The sequence below is a fragment of the Nicotiana tomentosiformis genome, chromosome 11 (assembly GCF_000390325.3).
Source record: "Nicotiana tomentosiformis chromosome 11, ASM39032v3, whole genome shotgun sequence".
NCBI classification, from domain to species: Eukaryota; Viridiplantae; Streptophyta; class Magnoliopsida; order Solanales; family Solanaceae; genus Nicotiana; species Nicotiana tomentosiformis.
The window spans coordinates 82,638,679-82,657,904 of NC_090822.1; the positions used below are offsets into that span (position 1 = coordinate 82,638,679).

The 19,226-nt window shown below is 37.5% G+C and overlaps 1 protein-coding gene across 2 annotated transcripts in view; it reads left to right on the forward strand.

Moving 5' to 3' along the window:
- Positions 1-18,616, forward strand: part of LOC104092187 (sodium/hydrogen exchanger 8) — a 40,599-nt gene extending 21,983 nt beyond the window's left edge. The window contains exons 12-23 of one of the 2 annotated variants that reach the window (XM_070188135.1): positions 780-964; positions 1,073-1,120; positions 1,234-1,341; positions 2,974-3,205; positions 4,020-4,322; positions 8,077-8,174; positions 8,625-8,756; positions 8,848-9,066; positions 9,147-9,353; positions 10,676-10,943; positions 11,266-11,570; positions 17,989-18,616. In XM_070188135.1, coding sequence (XP_070044236.1) covers positions 780-964; positions 1,073-1,120; positions 1,234-1,341; positions 2,974-3,205; positions 4,020-4,322; positions 8,077-8,174; positions 8,625-8,756; positions 8,848-9,066; positions 9,147-9,353; positions 10,676-10,943; positions 11,266-11,570; positions 17,989-18,321 — 2,438 coding nt within the window. In that variant the 3' untranslated portion in view covers positions 18,322-18,616. The remainder of the gene's footprint in view (positions 1-779; positions 965-1,072; positions 1,121-1,233; positions 1,342-2,973; positions 3,206-4,019; positions 4,323-8,076; positions 8,175-8,624; positions 8,757-8,847; positions 9,067-9,146; positions 9,354-10,675; positions 10,944-11,265; positions 11,571-17,988) is intronic. The other variant, XR_011411905.1, reaches the window with a different exon arrangement.
- The last annotated feature ends 610 nt before the right edge of the window (positions 18,617-19,226 follow it).

A 19,226-nucleotide genomic window follows, 5' to 3' on the forward strand; every position in this document is an offset into this window, starting at 1 on the left:
CAAAACCATGAAGTAAAAGGTGTGTTAGCGGCAAGATGTTAAGCAGAGGAGATTCTTTTCTGCGTTCTCTCAAAGTTGTCACCTTAAAAAGTGGACATTGTATAACTGACGCAATGGCTTTAAAAGTTAACTGAGAGGAATATAAATAACTTCCTTCTTCATCTCTTTTATTGAAGATGACTAATCAGTATTTGGTGTTTTATTCCTCTCAATATCTGAATGCTAAAAATGATCTTCCAGATAAGCCAAGTAGAATAGTGCAAGATTCACTTTAAAGTTAAAACAACCTTCTAGTCTATCTGAATGTAAAGAATACAAAAAGCATGCAATTGTTTAAGAGGTTAACACCGTCCATCATTAATGTCATGCTTATTCTATATTTTGGAGAAACACAACTTTTTACGCTCTTGCTATGAATTCCTTGGAGGTTGTTGGTGCTCTTCAGTTGGTGGTTTTCTCTGTGCATAAGCAACTCTTCAATGTGACCCGTGCTTAATGTTGAGGATGACGTGGACTTGCCAGAAAACAAAAAGTGCCTTGATTGGGAATATTTTCTTACTTTCCCTTATTTTCTTAGTTTGTGCATTTTCTCTTTTGGCTTCTCTGTTTACGCAAGTGTTATGATTGTTCTCTCTCCCTCCCTCTCTCTCTATGTATGTATGTATGTGGGCCAAGTTTCTGTTCTATTTCGTTTGATGCAGTCTTTACACTAAATTTAAAGTTCTATTCAAGTTAAACTACATCTTTTTTTGTTTTGCTTTGCCTTTAATGTGTTTCAGATTATTCGTGGGGTTACCTCATCCTTCTTTATGTGCTTATCCTTGTCTCGCGGGCCGTTGTAGTTGGTGTGCTGTATCCACTTTTACGATACTTTGGCTATGGTTTGGACTTGAAAGAAGCTTGCATTCTTGTCTGGGGTGGCCTTCGAGGTGCCGTAGCGTTGTCTCTTTCATTGTCGGTCAAGGTAAGCTATGTCAGATTCTTCTCTCCGTGCCTTCTCATTCTTTAATTTCTGCAAAATCTCTTACCTAATCCCTTTGTTTTATAATTATGCCTTCTTGGCTGTTTTCAGCGTGTCAGTGATGGCTCTCAATACATCAGTTCTGATACTGGAACTCTGGTAAGTGAAGAAAGGAATTGAATTAATAAGAAATCCATCAAAATGGAAATATGCTATATTTCATTATAATTCAGCTATATTATTCTAGTCATGGAGGCCTCCCTCTCTTGCAGTTCGTTTTCTTCACTGGTGGGGTTGTATTTTTGACGCTCATCATCAACGGCTCAACCACACAGTTCGTCTTACATTTTCTGGGAATGGATAAGCTATCGACAGCAAAGGTAGAGTTGTTTTTGACTCGGTATTATTTTGTTCTTGTTGGAGCCTAAGAGGTGGAAATGGGTTTTTAACCAGTGGTTTAGTCAAAATGTTTTTAATAAAATGACTGGTGGAAAAAACTTTTGATGGGTCTCAATTAGTGATCCAATAACACCCTATATCCAGATGGGTTTGATTGTGTGAACCAATTTTCCATCTGCAACTTATTTTCTATGATGCAAAGCAAACTTTTACCCTTGTAACATTAGTGCCATAAGTTCCTTTTTCGTTTTCTCTTTCTGTTTTCATCTCTGCTAATAATTTGAATGGGTATCTATTTCCTCTTTTGGAGAGTGATTAAAAGCTACTACTCATAGGAAAGAAGGGTTTCATTAGTTTCGTTTTTGGGACAAATTCGATTACATATTTATTCTAATACCAGCTGTTTTATTATTTCAGTTGCCACAGCTTAGATACGGGAAACAAAAAAAAGTCCATAATCAGAATAAAGACAATGAGCTAAGGGCTAAAAGAAACCAAATTAAAATTTATGGCGTTTGGCGCTTAATTGTTTATGCAGTTCGTAATTAGATTGGGTGGTGTACGAGAAAAATGAAAACATTTTCATGTTGGATAGTAACATCTTTTTCTAGTTTCGTTCTTCATTTTGGTTACTACATGGATTTTCCTTCCTTCATTCGAGTCAATTAACATTTCTGGTCTGGAAATATTTAGAAATCAAATGAAACAGGACTCATGAGGCTGGTAGACAAAATAGGAGACAGAAGCAGAAAAGAAAGAAAATTTGGCAAAAGATATAGCTCTAAGCAAATGATATTAGAATATTTGACATGGCTTGCTTATATTATAGGTGAAATTGTAAGAAGGTTTTGATTTCTGTAATGGGTGTTAATGGAGTAAATGCGTGGTTTAGGTAGACCCTCTTAGATTCAACCCATTTGCCAACCACATAAAATGGGTGACAAATGGGATGAGTAACTATTCACCTAACCCCATTTATGCTTGCTCATTTATAATCAGTTTACATGTTGCTGCCTATATTCTTTCTTTATGTGGTTTGTCATTGGTTGCTCTCAGATTTGTCAGCCTCTCAGAAATTCAAATTGGCCCTTCATAGCATAATATTTCTTTTATGGAACAACTGCTTTTCTCTAACTGACCAACAGAAACACTATAGGATATTGAAATTAAGCAAAATCTGAGAAAAAGGATATTACCTTACATCCTTATCACAAAAAAAAAAAAAAACGGATATTACCTTGACATTCAACACTGTTCAAAGACCAAATTCAATGATGGCGAGATGAGTAAAGATGGTTGAGTGATAGAATCCAAAAGAGATGGAAGACCTCTTCCTCTGTCACTTGTGTTCCCCGAAAAAGAAGTGTCATGATAAGGAAATTTATATGTTTGTAAAAGCAGCGGAGGTATTATGAATAAAAGAGAGATGGTATTACACAGATAATTAAAGAAGGTAATTTAACTAGTCATGACTTTTTAAACTAAAACTCTTACCTTTCATGTTGAAATGATGGATGCTGAGGTTAGCAAGCAAAGTCATGTTGTTTGCAGCTTTATATTTTTTAATTCTTCATCTATAGATTTTTTCATCACTTAGTTTTATCTCGTTGCAGAAGCGCATATTGAACTACACAAAATATGAAATGTTGAATAAAGCTCTGGAAGCATTTGGTGATCTTGGAGATGATGAGGAACTAGGACCTGCTGACTGGCCAACAGTTAAAAGATATATTACTAGCCTAAATGATGTGGCGGGTGAACCAGTCCATCCTCATACTTCAACTGAAAATGATGATAATCTAGACCATATGAATTTAAAAGATATTCGGATCCGCCTGCTAAATGGTGAGAACATTACATCCTCAGTTCTGGGGAATAGTATATTTTGTTTGTGATCTATAACTTTTTGTTGCCAGCTACAAAATATATGGACAAATTTTTTGGATCATTTCCCCCGATAATTTGTGCACTTTGCAGTCTTTGACCACTAACACGTCAAATCACCTCCCATCAGTACAATGTATATGAAGTAGAGCGTCTACCAGAAAGTGACTCTATGCAATGTGCATCTGTATAGTAGAAAATCTACTTGTATTTTATCCTCGTAGAGTTGTCCTTTCATATGATTAGACATTAAAATTTAGATTTTGGATTCGAAAGACTATCACACAGATAAGTCAGAGAATGACCTAAAATACTCACCAAAAAAGCAAATATCAGGTCGAGAAGATAGTTCCAACTTTCACCACCTTTTTTTTATTGTAGGGAAACAGTATTTTCTACTCCTGAGCAATGATTGTACACAGAGAACACATTTATTCGTTTATGTAGGTTTATTGCATTTTTTGCTGGACAAAGCACGTGAAAATATTTGATTGAAGAGTATCATTGAGGGAAGTAAGAGAAAGGAAGAAGAGGTTGAGAGAATCCGAGAGCTCTGCTTTAATAACAAGTGGGAAGTAAGTGAAAGGAAGAAGAGATTGAGAGAATGCTTGGAGATTAACGTTTGTGTCTGACTTCTTTTGTATGCTACTATATACCATATATGTTAACTCAAATTATCTAACTAACAGTAAAGAATACACAAAGGCAATTAATGTTTTCTGATCTCAATCATGCATATTCAAATTTGATTTCTAAAGAGAAGTTATGTTTCCAGGCGTTCAAGCAGCATACTGGGAAATGCTCAATGAGGGCAGGATCCCACAAACTATAGCAAATCTTCTAATGCAATCTGTGGAAGAAGCAATTGACCGAGTATCTCATGAGCCCCTGTGTGATTGGAAGGGTTTAAGATCTTATGTTAATATCCCAAATTATTACAAGTTTCTTCAGACAAGTGTTATCCCCCGAAAGCTTGTGACATATTTTAGTGTTGAGAGATTAGAGTCTGCATGCTATATCTGTGCTGGATTTCTCCGGGCCCATAGAACTGCAAGATTGCAACTAAATGAATTCATCGGTAAGTAACTAGTAAAGATTTCTATATACAGCATCTTATTGGCACATTTCTTTTCAGTGTTATAATGCTTTTTTATTATGTCTAGCTTTCTCTACTCATCTTTAGTTGGACAATTTCTTTCTGCCAGAGTTGTTAATATGGGCTGGCCAGCCCAGTCTACCCCAACCTACGCGGGCCTTGGCATTTGATGGGCTGGGCTGGGCCAGCCCACCATTTCAATGGGCTAAAGAATGGCCAGCCCAACCCAGTTCTACGTGGGCCACGTGCCCCCATGGGCCGGCACACCGCTTTTTTAAAATTTAAATTCTAACCTAGAAATGCAAAAAAAATATATTTACAAGTCAAACATCTTGCTGGATAGAAAGCTTCTGCAAACTTAATAACTTTTGACATTTTTCCAATTGATTAGTGATTACAATAAAATACAATATTTCATAACTTAATAACTTAATAAGCAGGGAGGACAATATTTCATTCATTAAGAGCATGTTTGGAAAGCCACAAGGGAATTGAATTTGTCTGTAATTGGGTGACCGAGAAGAAATCAATAGAATCGTCTAACGAATCGTCTGATACTAGATGAAGAGGTATCCCGAAAAGCAGGAATATAGGAGGCACATGCCTGCTATTAGAAGAAACCAAAGGCAATTAGTTCATCTTCGAATAGGTTGCCCAATTTGTTTGACCAAGTAATTTCTTGGTTAGTGGGGAGTTTGGTGTAATTGGGAGGAAGTAATTACACTCTCCAATTCTCAAGGGGAGTAAAGAATTGGATGTAATTACAAGGCAATCTTTCAAATTCTTTTTTTCCTTTCAAATATATTTTTCATTTGAGGAAACAAATAGGACAGTTTTTTTTTATCATGTAATCCGACGTTGTCCTGTTGCATATAATTAGTTTATTGCTCGCTAATTCATTAATTTCATTTGGAATATTAATTCATTAAATCCATGTTGTTAGTCAGTTATAAAGAAGTGAGCGCGTTCTAGCTTCTTCCCATGGATCGTAATCCTTCAATGGACCAGCTATGCTTTATACAACTTCTTCAAGTTTTGTTCCTTTCATTATAATTGCTACAATAGCCTTCATTAATAGACCAAATAACCACCAAATGAGCTTATCTTATTTGTTGTTGAAATTTGACATACGTTGTTATTATTAAATTATTTTATATTTTCATTGTTCTCTTTCAAATTGTAAAATTATTTATATGGAGAATACCAATTATTTTATTATGATATTATTTACTATTTTATAATTATTTAATATATTTTCTTACAAAAAATATGTATTTAAGACATAATAATAAATAATATTTAATATTTGTTATTACATAAGTATTTTTCACAATAATGTTAATCTGAAAAAAAATATTTAACTATGTAATTACACTAGTACATCCAAACATGACCCTGGTAATTATACTGTAATTACATCGCGACAAACAAACAAGCCATTGTAATTACTATACTGTGTAATTACCAGACTGAGTAATTACTACCCTAGTAATTATATAACCAAGTAATTACACATGGCTTTCCAAACAGACTCTAAAAGTCAAATTCAAAACTCAAAACAAACTACTCAAAAAAACTTTCATGGAACTTGTGGCATATCCAACACCAACACATCATCTTCATCAAGCTCATTTAAAGAGAGGAGAGAGCACTACTTCTCTTTAGGGTTTAGGAAATTTAGGATTTTATTATTTGCTTATTTCATACTTTTATTTAACTTATATTTATGTTTAAAATTTAAAAGTTAAGACCTTGATCTTTTAATATGATGGACTTAGTAGACTGAGTTTAAGCTACTCTTCTTGTTATTTTTAGTTCACTATTCCCTTTTACATTTTATATGTCCAATTAAGTATTTTTTAATAGGCTCATAGGCTGGCCCGACCCAGCCTTGGTCAAGCCTCACGGGCCAAAGGCTTACTTGGGCTGGGCTAGAAATCCTCATTCTCAAAATGGGCTTAGAAAATTTTAGCACAACCCACTAAATCACGGGTTGAGCCGGCCCAACCAAGTGGGCCAAATCCATATTGACGGCTCAGCCCACAAATCATCAACGGCGAAGGTTTGCCTGATTGATGCTGAGACATTCTAGCTTTGCATAACTAAGCATTTTTGCCTTTTCCGTTGACCAAAAAATCCATTTGCATTTATAGATTAGAGTGCCATCATCTTGAGTAGTCTAACGTCATCAATTCAGTTTGTAAAGCTACATTACTAAGAATTAACCCTTAAAATAATTTCGCTTAAAGGCTCGCTTCCCCTTGATTTTGTGGAAAAGAACCGTAACTTTCGGGGTTTGCCTTGAGTTTTACGGTGGCTTTTCTGCTTTTATGTTTAATCGATGAAAACTACTGGTTAGGTCTTTTATATGAGATATCTCAATTTTTCACTTTGCTCTCTAAACAATAATCTGAGAATTGACTTCTGTAGATTGTGACTAGTGGTGGCAATATGGATAAAAGAAAACAGTTATCCACCCATATAAGAAAATGGGTTGGATAATGAACTTTTTAAAAATGGGTCAAATATGGATAAGAACCATATTATCCACTTAGAAAATGGATAGCTAATGGATAACTATTGGGTTTAACTTTTATATTTGTAAAGCCTCAAATTAATTAGGGGTTCCTCAAGTTTGGGAGACTAAGAATTCTCCCAAAAGTGATCATATTAAAAAAGCCATGGATAATATGGATATCCATATTATCCGCCGGTTAACCCATTTTTTATCCGTATTAAATATGTGCCGGTTGGATAATTTATCCATTTTTACATTACCCGTTTTTGACCTGTCCATATCCGATCCGACACGCCCGTTTGCCGCCCCTAACTGTGAGTACCCACAATTATGTTGAAGTTGAACTATTGCATTCAATTAACATATGCTTCTATAGTTTTAAGGTGAGTTATGGTCTATTAGGCATTATTTTGATGAAGATAATATTAAGAAATGTTGAAAACTATAGGATATTTGGCAAGAGTGGAATCAAAAGGGTTCCAAAGTCAGGTGGCATCCTTAAGTTTGTCTTTTTATGCCGCCGATACTAATTAGTGATTATGGTTACATATTAGGTCAAAAAGCTTTCACATATGGAGAAATATCTATTGTTACATTATTTTCTCCTCGTATCCTCTTCCTGAAGAAAGGGAACAAAGGAAAAAGATTTTACCAAGAGAAAGAAACTACAAAAAAGAAAAAGGGAATGTTCTCAGTTTTAAAAGTCACAATTAATGAGGTAGGTTATTGAAGACTGATTCCCCACGAAGCATAATGTCATTTTAAACAAGATCTCATAAAACCACAAGCATACGTTGTAAACCATAAGTCTTTCTTAAAGATTCTCTAGCTCTTTCTGAGCAACAGTACCTCACAAAAAGCTGTAAGTGTGAATTTCTGAAGGATCTTTGTTTTTTTACGATTAGAAGTATTTGGCCAAATGCCTGATCATTATCTTTCACTAGCAATCAGTGAATTTAATTCATTTGGTAGATGAAGGAACATGGAACACCAAACACAAGTACAGCAGCTGGGTCGACCTAGCTGCTTAATCTTTCTTGGCGCGTACTTAACGAAAGTGTTAACTTTAGCATCAGTTTCGTGGCTTTATTCTTTTTATATCTTTTTATGGGGAAGCTTTCTGAGCAGTGGAATCCTCCCAAAAGAGGAAAAAAGAAAAAGAAAAGGAATGATATGTATTGGAGTTACAGTTTCTTATGCAAGCAATTATCACTTCAGGTGAGAGTGAAATTGCTTCCCTTGTGATCAAGGAAAGCGAGGAAGAAGGAGAGGATGCACAGAAGTTTCTAGAAGAAGTCCGTGTCACATTTCCTCAGGTATACAAAGACATATCTCTCTCGATGAGCTCAATATTTCTTGTTAGATTCAAACATGTTGAATAAAAATACTAAAGGGTGCATATCTGATAGTTCAAGGAATTTTATGCTACCTGCATTCTTTTGCCAGATTACTCCATGCTTGAGTCATTCATACACTTAATTTTGAAACCCAAGAATACAGTTGTCTGGTTTCTGCGAGATATAAGTGAAATTTAGCCTGTTAGCTTTCTGAACTTTGTCAGCACCTTGGTCTTAGATTAGCATTTCTTGTATTGATCTGACTTAGTTCTTTTTGCTATATTATCTTTTGTACTACTGCATCTTCTTGATGCCATCAATGAACAAATTACTTCATCAAAAAAAAAAAGAAGTGAAATTTAGCCTGTTGACAATGTCCAGTCTACTTCTTGAGTAATTTACCTGTTCTAAAAGAGAGTATGTATTCAGGTTCTCCGAGTTGTGAAAACCAGACAAGTCACGTATGCGGTGTTAAATCACTTGATTGATTATGTCCATAATCTTGAGAAGATCGGTATATTGGAGGAAAAAGAGATGGCACATCTTCACGATGCTGTTCAGGTGAGCATCTTCTTCTCATCCTCTAGTTCTGTTTCATTGCTTTCGTGTTACATCTGATTTCATACTTGATTGTACATGTAATTTGTTGCAGACTGATTTGAAAAGGCTTGTAAGAAATCCACCTCTGGTCAAAATTCCAAAAATTCGCGATTTGATTAGTACTAATCCTCTGTTGGGAGCCCTTCCTCCCACAGTGTGTGAGAGACTAATTGGTTCAACCAAAGAGATAATGAAGTTACGTGGTGCGACCCTCTATGGAGAGGGATCAAAGCCAACTGGAATTTGGCTTATATCAAATGGAGTAGTGAAGGTAATTAGTAGTGTAACCGTTGTTACACTAATACTTTTTCGCCAGAAACATTTCTGAAAATATGATGTCCTGTTTGATAGTGGTCAAGTAAGAGTGCAAGGAATAAGCATCTATTGCATCCAACTTTCTCACATGGGAGTACACTAGGTTTATATGAAGTGCTTGTGGGAAAGCCTTACATTTGTGACATTGTAACGGACTCGGTGGTTCTCTGCTTTTCTGTTGATAGTGAGAAGATACTTACTGCTCTCAGATTTGATCCCGCTATAGAAGATTTCTTTTGGCAGGTATTTTGAATGATCATCATTTATAACCATTTTAGCTTCCATAAATATGTGTATGCTTAACTCATCTTTCTCTTGTCATTATTGGTATGGTTGAAAATAGCACTTGGACTCTCCAACTAGTGAAAGAATATACTGAGTAAAGAAAAGAGAAAGAAGAGATTTTTGGTTCCTAACATTGACATTTTTCACATACTGCATGGTTCTTCTACTATTCTTCTTACACTGAAGAAAACAAAGAACTCAAGCACATCTCAACAAGCACAGATTAATTATATTAAGGTCTAGAATTGCTCCAATTGAGTGATAGTGATTTTAGATAAGGCTTTTCATCTTTAGACCAGATAGAAATGAAAAAAATAAAATTTTAAAAAAACTGCTCTTTTCTGTGTTGCCCTTTTCCTACATTTTTTTTTTTGCTTATCTATCCAAAGAAAAGGAACTGATATCACCTTGAATAATTTTCAATGATACTCAAAGGCTCTTTCTTTCTGATGTTGCATTCTGCCTGAGGATATGCACCCTAATTTTTCAAACACTTCCAAAGAGGTCACCTTTTCTCTGTGAATAAATCCTTAAAGCTCAATAAAGATAGGGTCATTTGATGTCTTACAAAGACAAGTAGTATTTGACAAGTCATAGGTATCTCTAATGCTACAGACCAATGCGGAAAGACTTACCATATATACAGAACTATAGTTTCTTTCTTGCAGAACATAGTGCCCTGTCAGGAGGTAAAGATTGTCAAGTTTTCGCGTTCAATGTACTATGGATCTGGAGAATTTGCGCGTACATTATGAGCTCTATAATATATTGGTTTAAGAAAAAAAATTGGACAAACTGTGTTCTCACTTTCTAGAACCAGAAATACGTAAAACCTACAGAATATTGTATTAAGGCTTTACCATAAGCTAATGGCTTCACCAAGTAAAAATAAAATAGGTAACCAATGGGATATGATAGTGAGGCTAAAAGATACATTCTGAAATTTCAAAGCGAAAGCTCTTGACAACCAAGTGAAATCTCTCTTTACTGGTTTGTATTACTCCCTCCATTACAATTAATGTGGCGGTATTTGACTCGGCATGGTGTTTGACTTTTGAAACTTGTGGTGTTAAGCCTTCCATGATATTTATGTGGCTATAAAACCATGTCATTAAGGATAAAATGAGAAATTTAAAGTTAAATTATTTTTCAATGTAGAAAGATGTCATCCTTTTCGCAACAGACTGGAAAGAGTGCTACATAAAATGGAACATAGGGAGTAACTAGAATTTAGGTCTTTCTGAAGTAGTGGATCACACAGGTTATCTCGGTGTCTGCAGGAAAGTGCACTTGTTCTTGCAAAAATCTTGCTTCCTCAAATGTTTGAAAAGACGACAATGCAAGATATGAGAGCTCTGGTTGCAGAAAGGTCAACTATGAGCGTATACATAAGAGGGGAAAGTTTCGAATTGCCTCACCATTCCATTGGTTTTCTGTTGGAGGGGTTTGTTAAAGCTCATGGTTCACATGAAGAGCTTCTTTCAGCCCCTGCACCATTACTGCCTTCCTCTTGGGAACAACAAAGCTTCCACAACACAGAGGCATCAGGTTGCTTGTTACCCCTTTAACTGCACTTCTGCTGTACCCCTCTCTTTGTATTGGGGGGAATGCTGATATTTTGGTTATATGTAGCCATATGGCCTTTGATTAGAAACATACATGTTTGTTAAAAATAATTTTTTCTCCTTTGGTTTTTTTGGTGCTTGGCAATTTTATTCTCTAAGGTTGGCATGGTTTGCATATATGCACTAAACAATTTTGCTTCAGAAATTGATAGTACGTAGAGCTTTGGTTACTTGCACAAATCCTCTGATTCATAGCCTCATCTCAGAGAATTCTAATTAATTTCTATTTTTTGGCTCATTATTAGGTGTCCATACAGCTAGTTTTTCTCATCAACCTTCTTGGTATCAAGTTGAGACAAGGGCAAGGGTGATTATGTTTGATATTGCGGGATTTCTAACAGGCAGGGGTCTCCAGAGAAGATCGTCTTCGCTATTATCAAACTCAATTGATCATCCCTCAAGGTCTTTTAGTAGAGAGCACAGTGGTTTAATGAGCTGGCCAGAAAATAGTTACAAGGCTATGCAACATAGACAGGATGTGGAGCAGACTGGTCAGCATGAAACCAATATGTCTACTCGGGCAATGCAGCTAAGCATCTATGGTAGCATGGTTAGTAGGAACTGAATTCTTTTAGATATTCTTTGAGTATTGTTAATTTACAGCATGTATATAGTGTAGTATTGTCCCACATTGGTAGAGGAGTAGTATGTCCATGTATAGTATAGCTATAAATAAGGACCTCTTGTGTAGTATTATTCATTCATTCAATATATCAATAACATATTTTCTCCCGTGCCTTCTCACATGGTATTAGAGCAATTGTGAGAGACTTATCGCTGTGCATAAATTTCAGCGATTTCGGGAAAGAGAAATCAGTATTTTTTAAGGTTGTTTTCTATCTGGTTCATTTCTGTCAGTGTTGTGCAAAATCCAACACTACCACAAGAGTCGTCACTGTCCGGCGACCAAACCCCAGTGAACAACTCCGGCAGAAGCAGCCTCACGCGCCACCAAAAGCTCACGCGCGTGAGCTCACGCGCCGGCGCGTACGACCACTTCCGGCCATTTTTTGAAAATCTTCCTTCAGAACAGTTGGGTCGCCTGGTAATTCCGATCCTACCCCTACTATTTTCATTTCATTCCGACAACTTTGAGCTTTTTCCGGTAGCTACAGTACTATTCCGACAGCTACAATAGATTCCGGCAGCTACAGTAGATTCCGGCGCTACAGTTCAGTATTCTGTTTCTGTGTTTCCGTACACTGTTTCAGTGGATTACAGTTGATTCTTTCTCCTATCTGGTAATAATTTGCAACAATGTCTTTGGGATTTGATGCTTTTGGGTCTAGAAACATGAGTTCTGGAAATTCTAGTGCTATTATTACCTCGGAACCTTTAATGGGAGGTTCAAACTACTTAGCTTGGGCTTCATCTGTCGAGTTATGGTATAGTTGGGCTTCATCTGTCGAGTTATAGTGTAGAGGTCAAGGTGTTCAAGATCATCTAATCAAACAGTCTAGCGATGGAGATGAAAAGGCAATTGCACTTTGGGCAAAAATCGATGCTCAGTTATGTAGCATCTTGTGGCGATCTATTGATTTCAAGTTGATGCCCTTGTTTCGTCCATTCCAGACATGTTATTTGGTTTGGGCAAAGGCACGCACCTTATACACTAATGACATATCTCGCTTCTATGATGTGATATCACAGATGACAAACTTAAAGAAGCAGGAATTGGATATGTCTACTTACTTGGGTCAAGTACAGGCAGTCATGGAGGAATTTGAGAAGTTGATGCCAGTTTCGGCTAGTGTGGAAAAACAACAAGAGCAACGACAGAAGATGTTTCTCGTTCTTACCCTCGCTGGACTTCCTAATGATTTTGATTCAGTACGCGACCAGATTTTGGCTAGTCCGTCTGTCCCGACAGTTGATGAATTATTCTCTCGATTACTCCGCCTTGCTGCAGCACCAAGTCCACCAGTGATCTCATCACAGATACTTGATTCCTCTGTTCTTGCATCCCAGACAATGGATGTTCGGGCATCTCAAACTATGGAGCATAGACGAGGAGGAGGTCGTTTTGGAAGATCTAGACCCAAGTGTTCTTATTGTCACAAACTTGGACACACTCGTGAAATGTGTTATTCCTTACATGGTCGTCCACCCAAAAATGCTTACATTGCTCAGACCGAGACTCCAGGTAACCAAGGATTTTCTTTATCTAAAGAAGAATATAATGAGCTCCTTCAGTATCGAGCAAGTAAGCAGACATCTCCACAAGTAGCCTCAGTTGCTCAGACTGATACTTCTGTTTCTGGTAATTCTTTTGCTTGTGTTTTCCAGTCTAGCACTCTTGGCCCATGGGTCATGGACTCCGGCGCTTCTGATCACATCTCTGGTAATATATCACTTTTGTCAAATATTGTATATTCACAGTCTCTTCCCACTGTTACTTTAGCCAGTGGATGTCAAACTAAGGCAAAAGGAGTTGGACAAGCTAATCCCTTGTCTTCTATCACCCTAGATTCCGTTCTTTATGTCCCTGGCTGTTCTTTTTAGTCTTGCATCTGTTAGTCGTTTGACTCGTGCCCTCCATTGTGGTATATACTTTATTGACGATTCTTTTATTATGCAGGACCGCAGTACGGGACAGACAATTGGTACAGGACGTGAATCAGAAGGCCTTTACTACCTTAACTCACTCAGTCCTTCCACAACATGTCTAGTTACAGATCCTCCAGATCTAATCCACAGACGTTTAGGACATCCGAGTTTATCCAAACTTCAGAAGATGGTGCCTAGTTTATCTAGTTTGTCTACATTAGATTGTGAGTCGTGTCAACTTGGGAAACATACCCGAGCCTCCTTTTCGCGTAGTGTTGAGAGTCATGCAGAGTCTGTCTTCTCCTTAGTTCATTCTGATATATGGGGTCCTAGTAGAGTCAGTTCATCCTTGGGATTTCGTTACTTTGTCAGTTTCATTGATGATTATTCAAGATGTACTTGGCTTTTCTTAATGAAAGATCGTTCTGAGTTATTTTCTATATTCCAGAGTTTCTGTGCTGAAATCAAAAACCAATTTGGTGTTTCTATTCGCATTTTTCGCAGTGATAATGCCTTAGAATATTTATCTTCTCAATTTCAGCAGTTTATGACTTCTCAGGGAATTATTCATCAGACATCTTGTCCTTATACCCCTCAGCAAAATGGGGTTGCTGAGAGAAAGAATAGGTACCTTATTGAGACTGCTCACACACTTCTAATTGAATCTCGTGTTCCGTTGCGTTTTTGGGGCGATGCAGTTCTCACAGCTTGTTATTTGATTAATCGGATGCCTTCATCTCCCATCAAGAATCAGATTCCGCATTCAGTATTGTTTCCCCAGTCACCCTTATACTCTCTTCCACCTCGTGTTTTTGGGAGCACGTGTTTTGTTCATAACTTAGCCCCTGGGAAAGATAAGTTAGCTCCCCGTGCTCTCAAGTGTGTCTTCCTTGGTTATTCTCGTGTTCAGAAGGGATATCGTTGTTATTCTCCAGATCTTTGTAGGTACCTTATGTCAACTGACGTCACTTTTTTTGAGTCTAAACCTTTCTTTACCTCTGCTGACCACCATGATATATCTGAGGTCTTACCTATACCGACCTTTGAGGAGTTTACTATAGCTCCTCCTCCACCCTTCGACCACAGAGTTTTCATCCATACCAACCGTTGAGGAGTCTAGTGTTGTTCCCCCTAGTTCCCCGGCCACTGGAACACCACTCTTGACTTATCATCGTCGTTTGCGTCCTCCATCAGGCCCAACTGGTTCTCGTCCTGCACCTGACCCTGCTCCTGCTGCGGACCCTGCTTCTAGTACACCGATTGCACTTCGGAAAGGTATAAGGACCACACTTAACCCTAATCCTCATTATGTCGGTTTGAGCTATCATCGTCTGTCATCTCCCCATTATGCTTTTATATCTTCTTTGTCCTCGGTTTCCATCACTAAGTCTTCAGGTGAAGCGTTGTCTCATCCAGGATGGCGACAGGTTATGGGTGACGAGATGTCTGCTTTACATACAAGTGGTACTTGGGAGCTTGTTCCTCTTCCCTCAGGTAAATCTACTATTGGTTGTCGTTGGGTTTATGCAGTCAAAGTTGGTCCCGATGGACAGATTGATCAACTTAAGGCCCGTCTTGTTGCCAAAGGATATACTCAGATATTTGGGCTCGATTACAGTGATACCTTCTCTCCCGTGGCTAAAGTGGCTTCAGTCCGCCTTTTTCTATCCATGGCTGCGGTTCGTCATTGGCCCCTCTATCAGCTGGACATTAAAAATGCCTTTCTTCACGGTGATCTTGAGGATGAGGTTTATATGGAGCAACCACCTGGTTTTGTTGCTCAGGGGGAGTCTCGTGGCCTTGTATGTCGCTTGCGTCGGTCACTTTATGGTCTAAAGCAGTCTCCTCGAACCTGGTTTGGTAAGTTCAGCACGGTTATCCAGGAGTTTGGCATGATTCGTAGTGAAGCTGATCACTCTGTATTTTATCGGCACTCTGCTTCAAGTCTCTGTATTTATCTGGTAGTCTATGTTGATGATATTGTTATTACTGGCAATGATCAGGATGGTATTACCAACCTGAAGCAGCATCTCTTCCAGCACTTCCAAACTAAGGATCTAGGCAGATTGAAGTACTTTCTGGGTATTGAGGTTGCCCAGTCTAGCTCAGGTATTGTTATTTCTCAAAGAAAATATGCTTTAGACATTCTTGAAGAGACGGGGATGATAGGTTGCAGACCTGTTGACACTCCGATGGATCCGAATTCTAAACTTATGCCAGGACAGGGGGAGCTGCTTAGCGATCCTGCAAGCTATAGGCGGCTGGTTGGAAAATTAAATTATCTCACAGTGACTAGACCCGACATTTCCTATCCTGTGAGTGTTGTAAGTCAGTTTATGAATTCTCCCTGTGATAGTCATTAGGATACAGTTGTCCGCATTATTCGATATATAAAATCGGCTCCAGGCAAGTCATGAGCAGATCATTGGATACTCAGATGCTGATTGGGCAGGATCACCTTCTGATAGACGTTCTACGTCTGGATATTGTGTTTTAGTAGGAGGAAATTTGGTGTCCTGGAAGAGCAAGAAACAGAATGTAGTTGCTCGGTTTAGTGCAGAAGCAGAATATCGAGCAATGGCTATGGCAACATGTGAGCTAGTCTGGACCAAACAATTGCTCAAGGAGTTGAAATTTGGTGAAATCAGTCGGATGGAACTTGTGCGCGATAATCAAGCTGCCCTTCATATTGCATCAAATCCGGTGTTACATGAGAGAACTAAACACATTGAGATTGATTGTCACTTCGTCAGAGAAAAGATACTTTCAGGAGAGATTGCTACAAAGTTTGTGAGGTCAAATAATCAACTTGCAGATATTTTCACCAAGTCTCTCACTGGTCCTCGTATTAGTTATATATGTAACAAGCTCGGTACATATGATTTGTATGCACCGGCTTGAGGGGGAGTATTAATTTACAACATGTATATAGTGTAGTATTGTCCCACATTGGTAGAGGAGTAGTATGTCCTTGTATAGTATAGCTATAAATAAGGACCTCTTGTGTAATATTATTCATTCATTCAATATATCAATAACATATTTTCTCCCGTGCCTTCTCACAAGTATGATTTTAAAGACCATTTTGCAACTTAGTCCGTCACCAAACCTCTGCGTCGAAGCAAGGGCCCGTAACAGAGTTTACTTAAATGTTAGGCTTTGGGGAATGGAGCAACTACTCAAAACAGCGTATCAATTACGCCAGATTACTGTGTACTGTTTGATGGAGCATGCCATGTCCTTATACTTAATAAGCCTGAGATTGATAAATAATTTGAATAAAGAAACTAGTATAGAAAGGAAAGTGAAGATTTGAATGGAAGAGAATATTTTCACTCGTATTATGTTGTATAATATGTTACAGCATTTATAGTAATAAATATATACAGGAAAACAGAACTAATTCCTAAACTTCAGCACCATATTGGGTGTCGATGTGGTGCAATAACTTTCACCCACACTAATCCATGATGAAATAAACCTTGTTTCTCATTCCCAGCTGGCTATGTGATGAAAAACCGCGCCTACCTATTTTAACCACATTCCAGTACCTATATGGTGTTCTCCTAGGAGAGCATACCCTAAAGTTCTTAATGTTGTAGGTATTTATCACAAGTTGATATGTTCTCTCTGTTGGTCAACTTAATGTACACTCCTATATATCTGGGTTTGAGCCCGAGGATGTGACTGCACATAGAATATGAAGATCACAGATGCAAGAATACTGTTTGTCTACTTTTAAGTTTCTTAACATACGTAGGATATATACTGGCTCAATTAAAGCAAACTTCTTTGCACAAAGTGTTCATGAGATTTTTTAAAATAAACTTTACCTCTTAGGATATGCTTACGCTCTTTCCCAGTAGTCAATATATTTGATGTATACTGGAGGTCCTGGAGGCACATTGTTCACCTGAGAGCAAGTGATTTTCACACTATGGGGGACTTGAGTCTTTTTAGAACAGTTCTATTTGAACTGTACATTAGTTAGATGGACACGATATGTCTTCCCTGTCCGCAAGGTGTCTAAGTTGGAAAGATATCGTGCCCAAGTTACCCATGCCTGGCACGCTACATCATCTGCTCTGGTACTGATCAATCCAATCATGTTTTCTAACTCTGTTAAGTCTAAAGCCCTTAAACATCTACTAATGGATGTACATGGGACTGGCCATTTTGCGCTATTACTATATTCAACTGTGGAGTGAAGTACACCTGCGGATATTGTTTGTTAAGATTATGATTTCTCCTACTTTCTCACCTCTATCCCCCCCCCTCCTTCCTGTTCCCTGGGGTTGTAACCACCAATATGGGCTTTGAAGAGACGCTTCTTGTTTGGTTCATCTTCAAGTTGCATTCAGTTGAAATCACCGGTTTTACAATATTGGCCTCTAAGATAACTTGCTCTTTTTGGTTATTAGATAAGCGACACAAAAAGGCGTGCCAGAAGTTTTCCTAGAATTGGTGAAGCTAAAACCTCTCACAGTCAGTCTTATCCAGAATTTCCATCAAATCGCGCACAAAGACTTGTCTCTGTGAGATCTGAAGGATCTACTACATTGCGAAAGAATGGTCAAGCACAAGGAGAGAATAAAGATATCCGTATACAACTTCCAAGCGAACCAATAGAAGAAAGTCACGCAAGAGTGGACTCGAGTGATGATTCTGGCGCAGAGGATGAGCATCTTATCAGAATTGATTCATCAAGACCGAGCTTTCCTCAATGGATCACGGATGAAGAAAAAACATCTTAGGCATTCTCTAATTTTGTGTACACAATGTAATTTGAGCCTTTCCACAATGTGAGTATTGAAACTGCTGAGAGATTTGTGTTACTGACAGTTATATGCCGCTCTTGAACATACTTCCTGAGGTTTTATGTGTCCTTTGTTTAGTGTATTCATATTATGTTTGAATAGCGTGGTACAGTACCATTGTGTTCTTCAACAGTTCATATGAATAATTTTTCTTAATATGTGCACAAAAAAAGTGCGACTTGTGTTGAGAAAGTTGTAAACTTACCGTTATATTGAGGTCTCAATTTTTGCGCAAGTGGCTTGTTATCCAGAAGACAATATAACAGTTTAGCTAGGGGAAGTTTTTTCTTTTTCATTTTTAGAATGAGGGTAGCTGCATGGCGTATTAGTTTTACTTCTAAAGTTAGATAGTAGTAGTACTTTTGTATAGTTTTTGTATATGTAAATTTTTATTTCCAAATAAATTAAGAAATTGATATTTACTTTTACTTCTAAAGTTGGATAATTAAGCTCTCCCAATGTTGAACCCTTTCATTCTTTTTGAGACAAAGAAGTCTTCCTCCATTTCAAAAGACTAATGATGTTCAGAATACGAAAGTGAAACTGTTAAATTTTTGTATGAATTTGGATTTATATTGATTCTTATTTTTGTTTTCTATATAAAATTTATACATTCAGAATCTATACAGAATTATTATAAAAAAAAACACATATATAAATAAGAAAATTTATTTTTTTAAAAAAATTTGTTCGACTATCTAAAGCTTCACCGTTAGTTCGGAAATAAAGCAGGTAGGTGATTTTGAGTTTTTGGTTTAATCAAAGACTCATTCGCACCAAAAACAAGCACAAAGGCAGAGAGGACTTATTCAGAGATCAAACAAAGAAAAAGTACAGAGAGA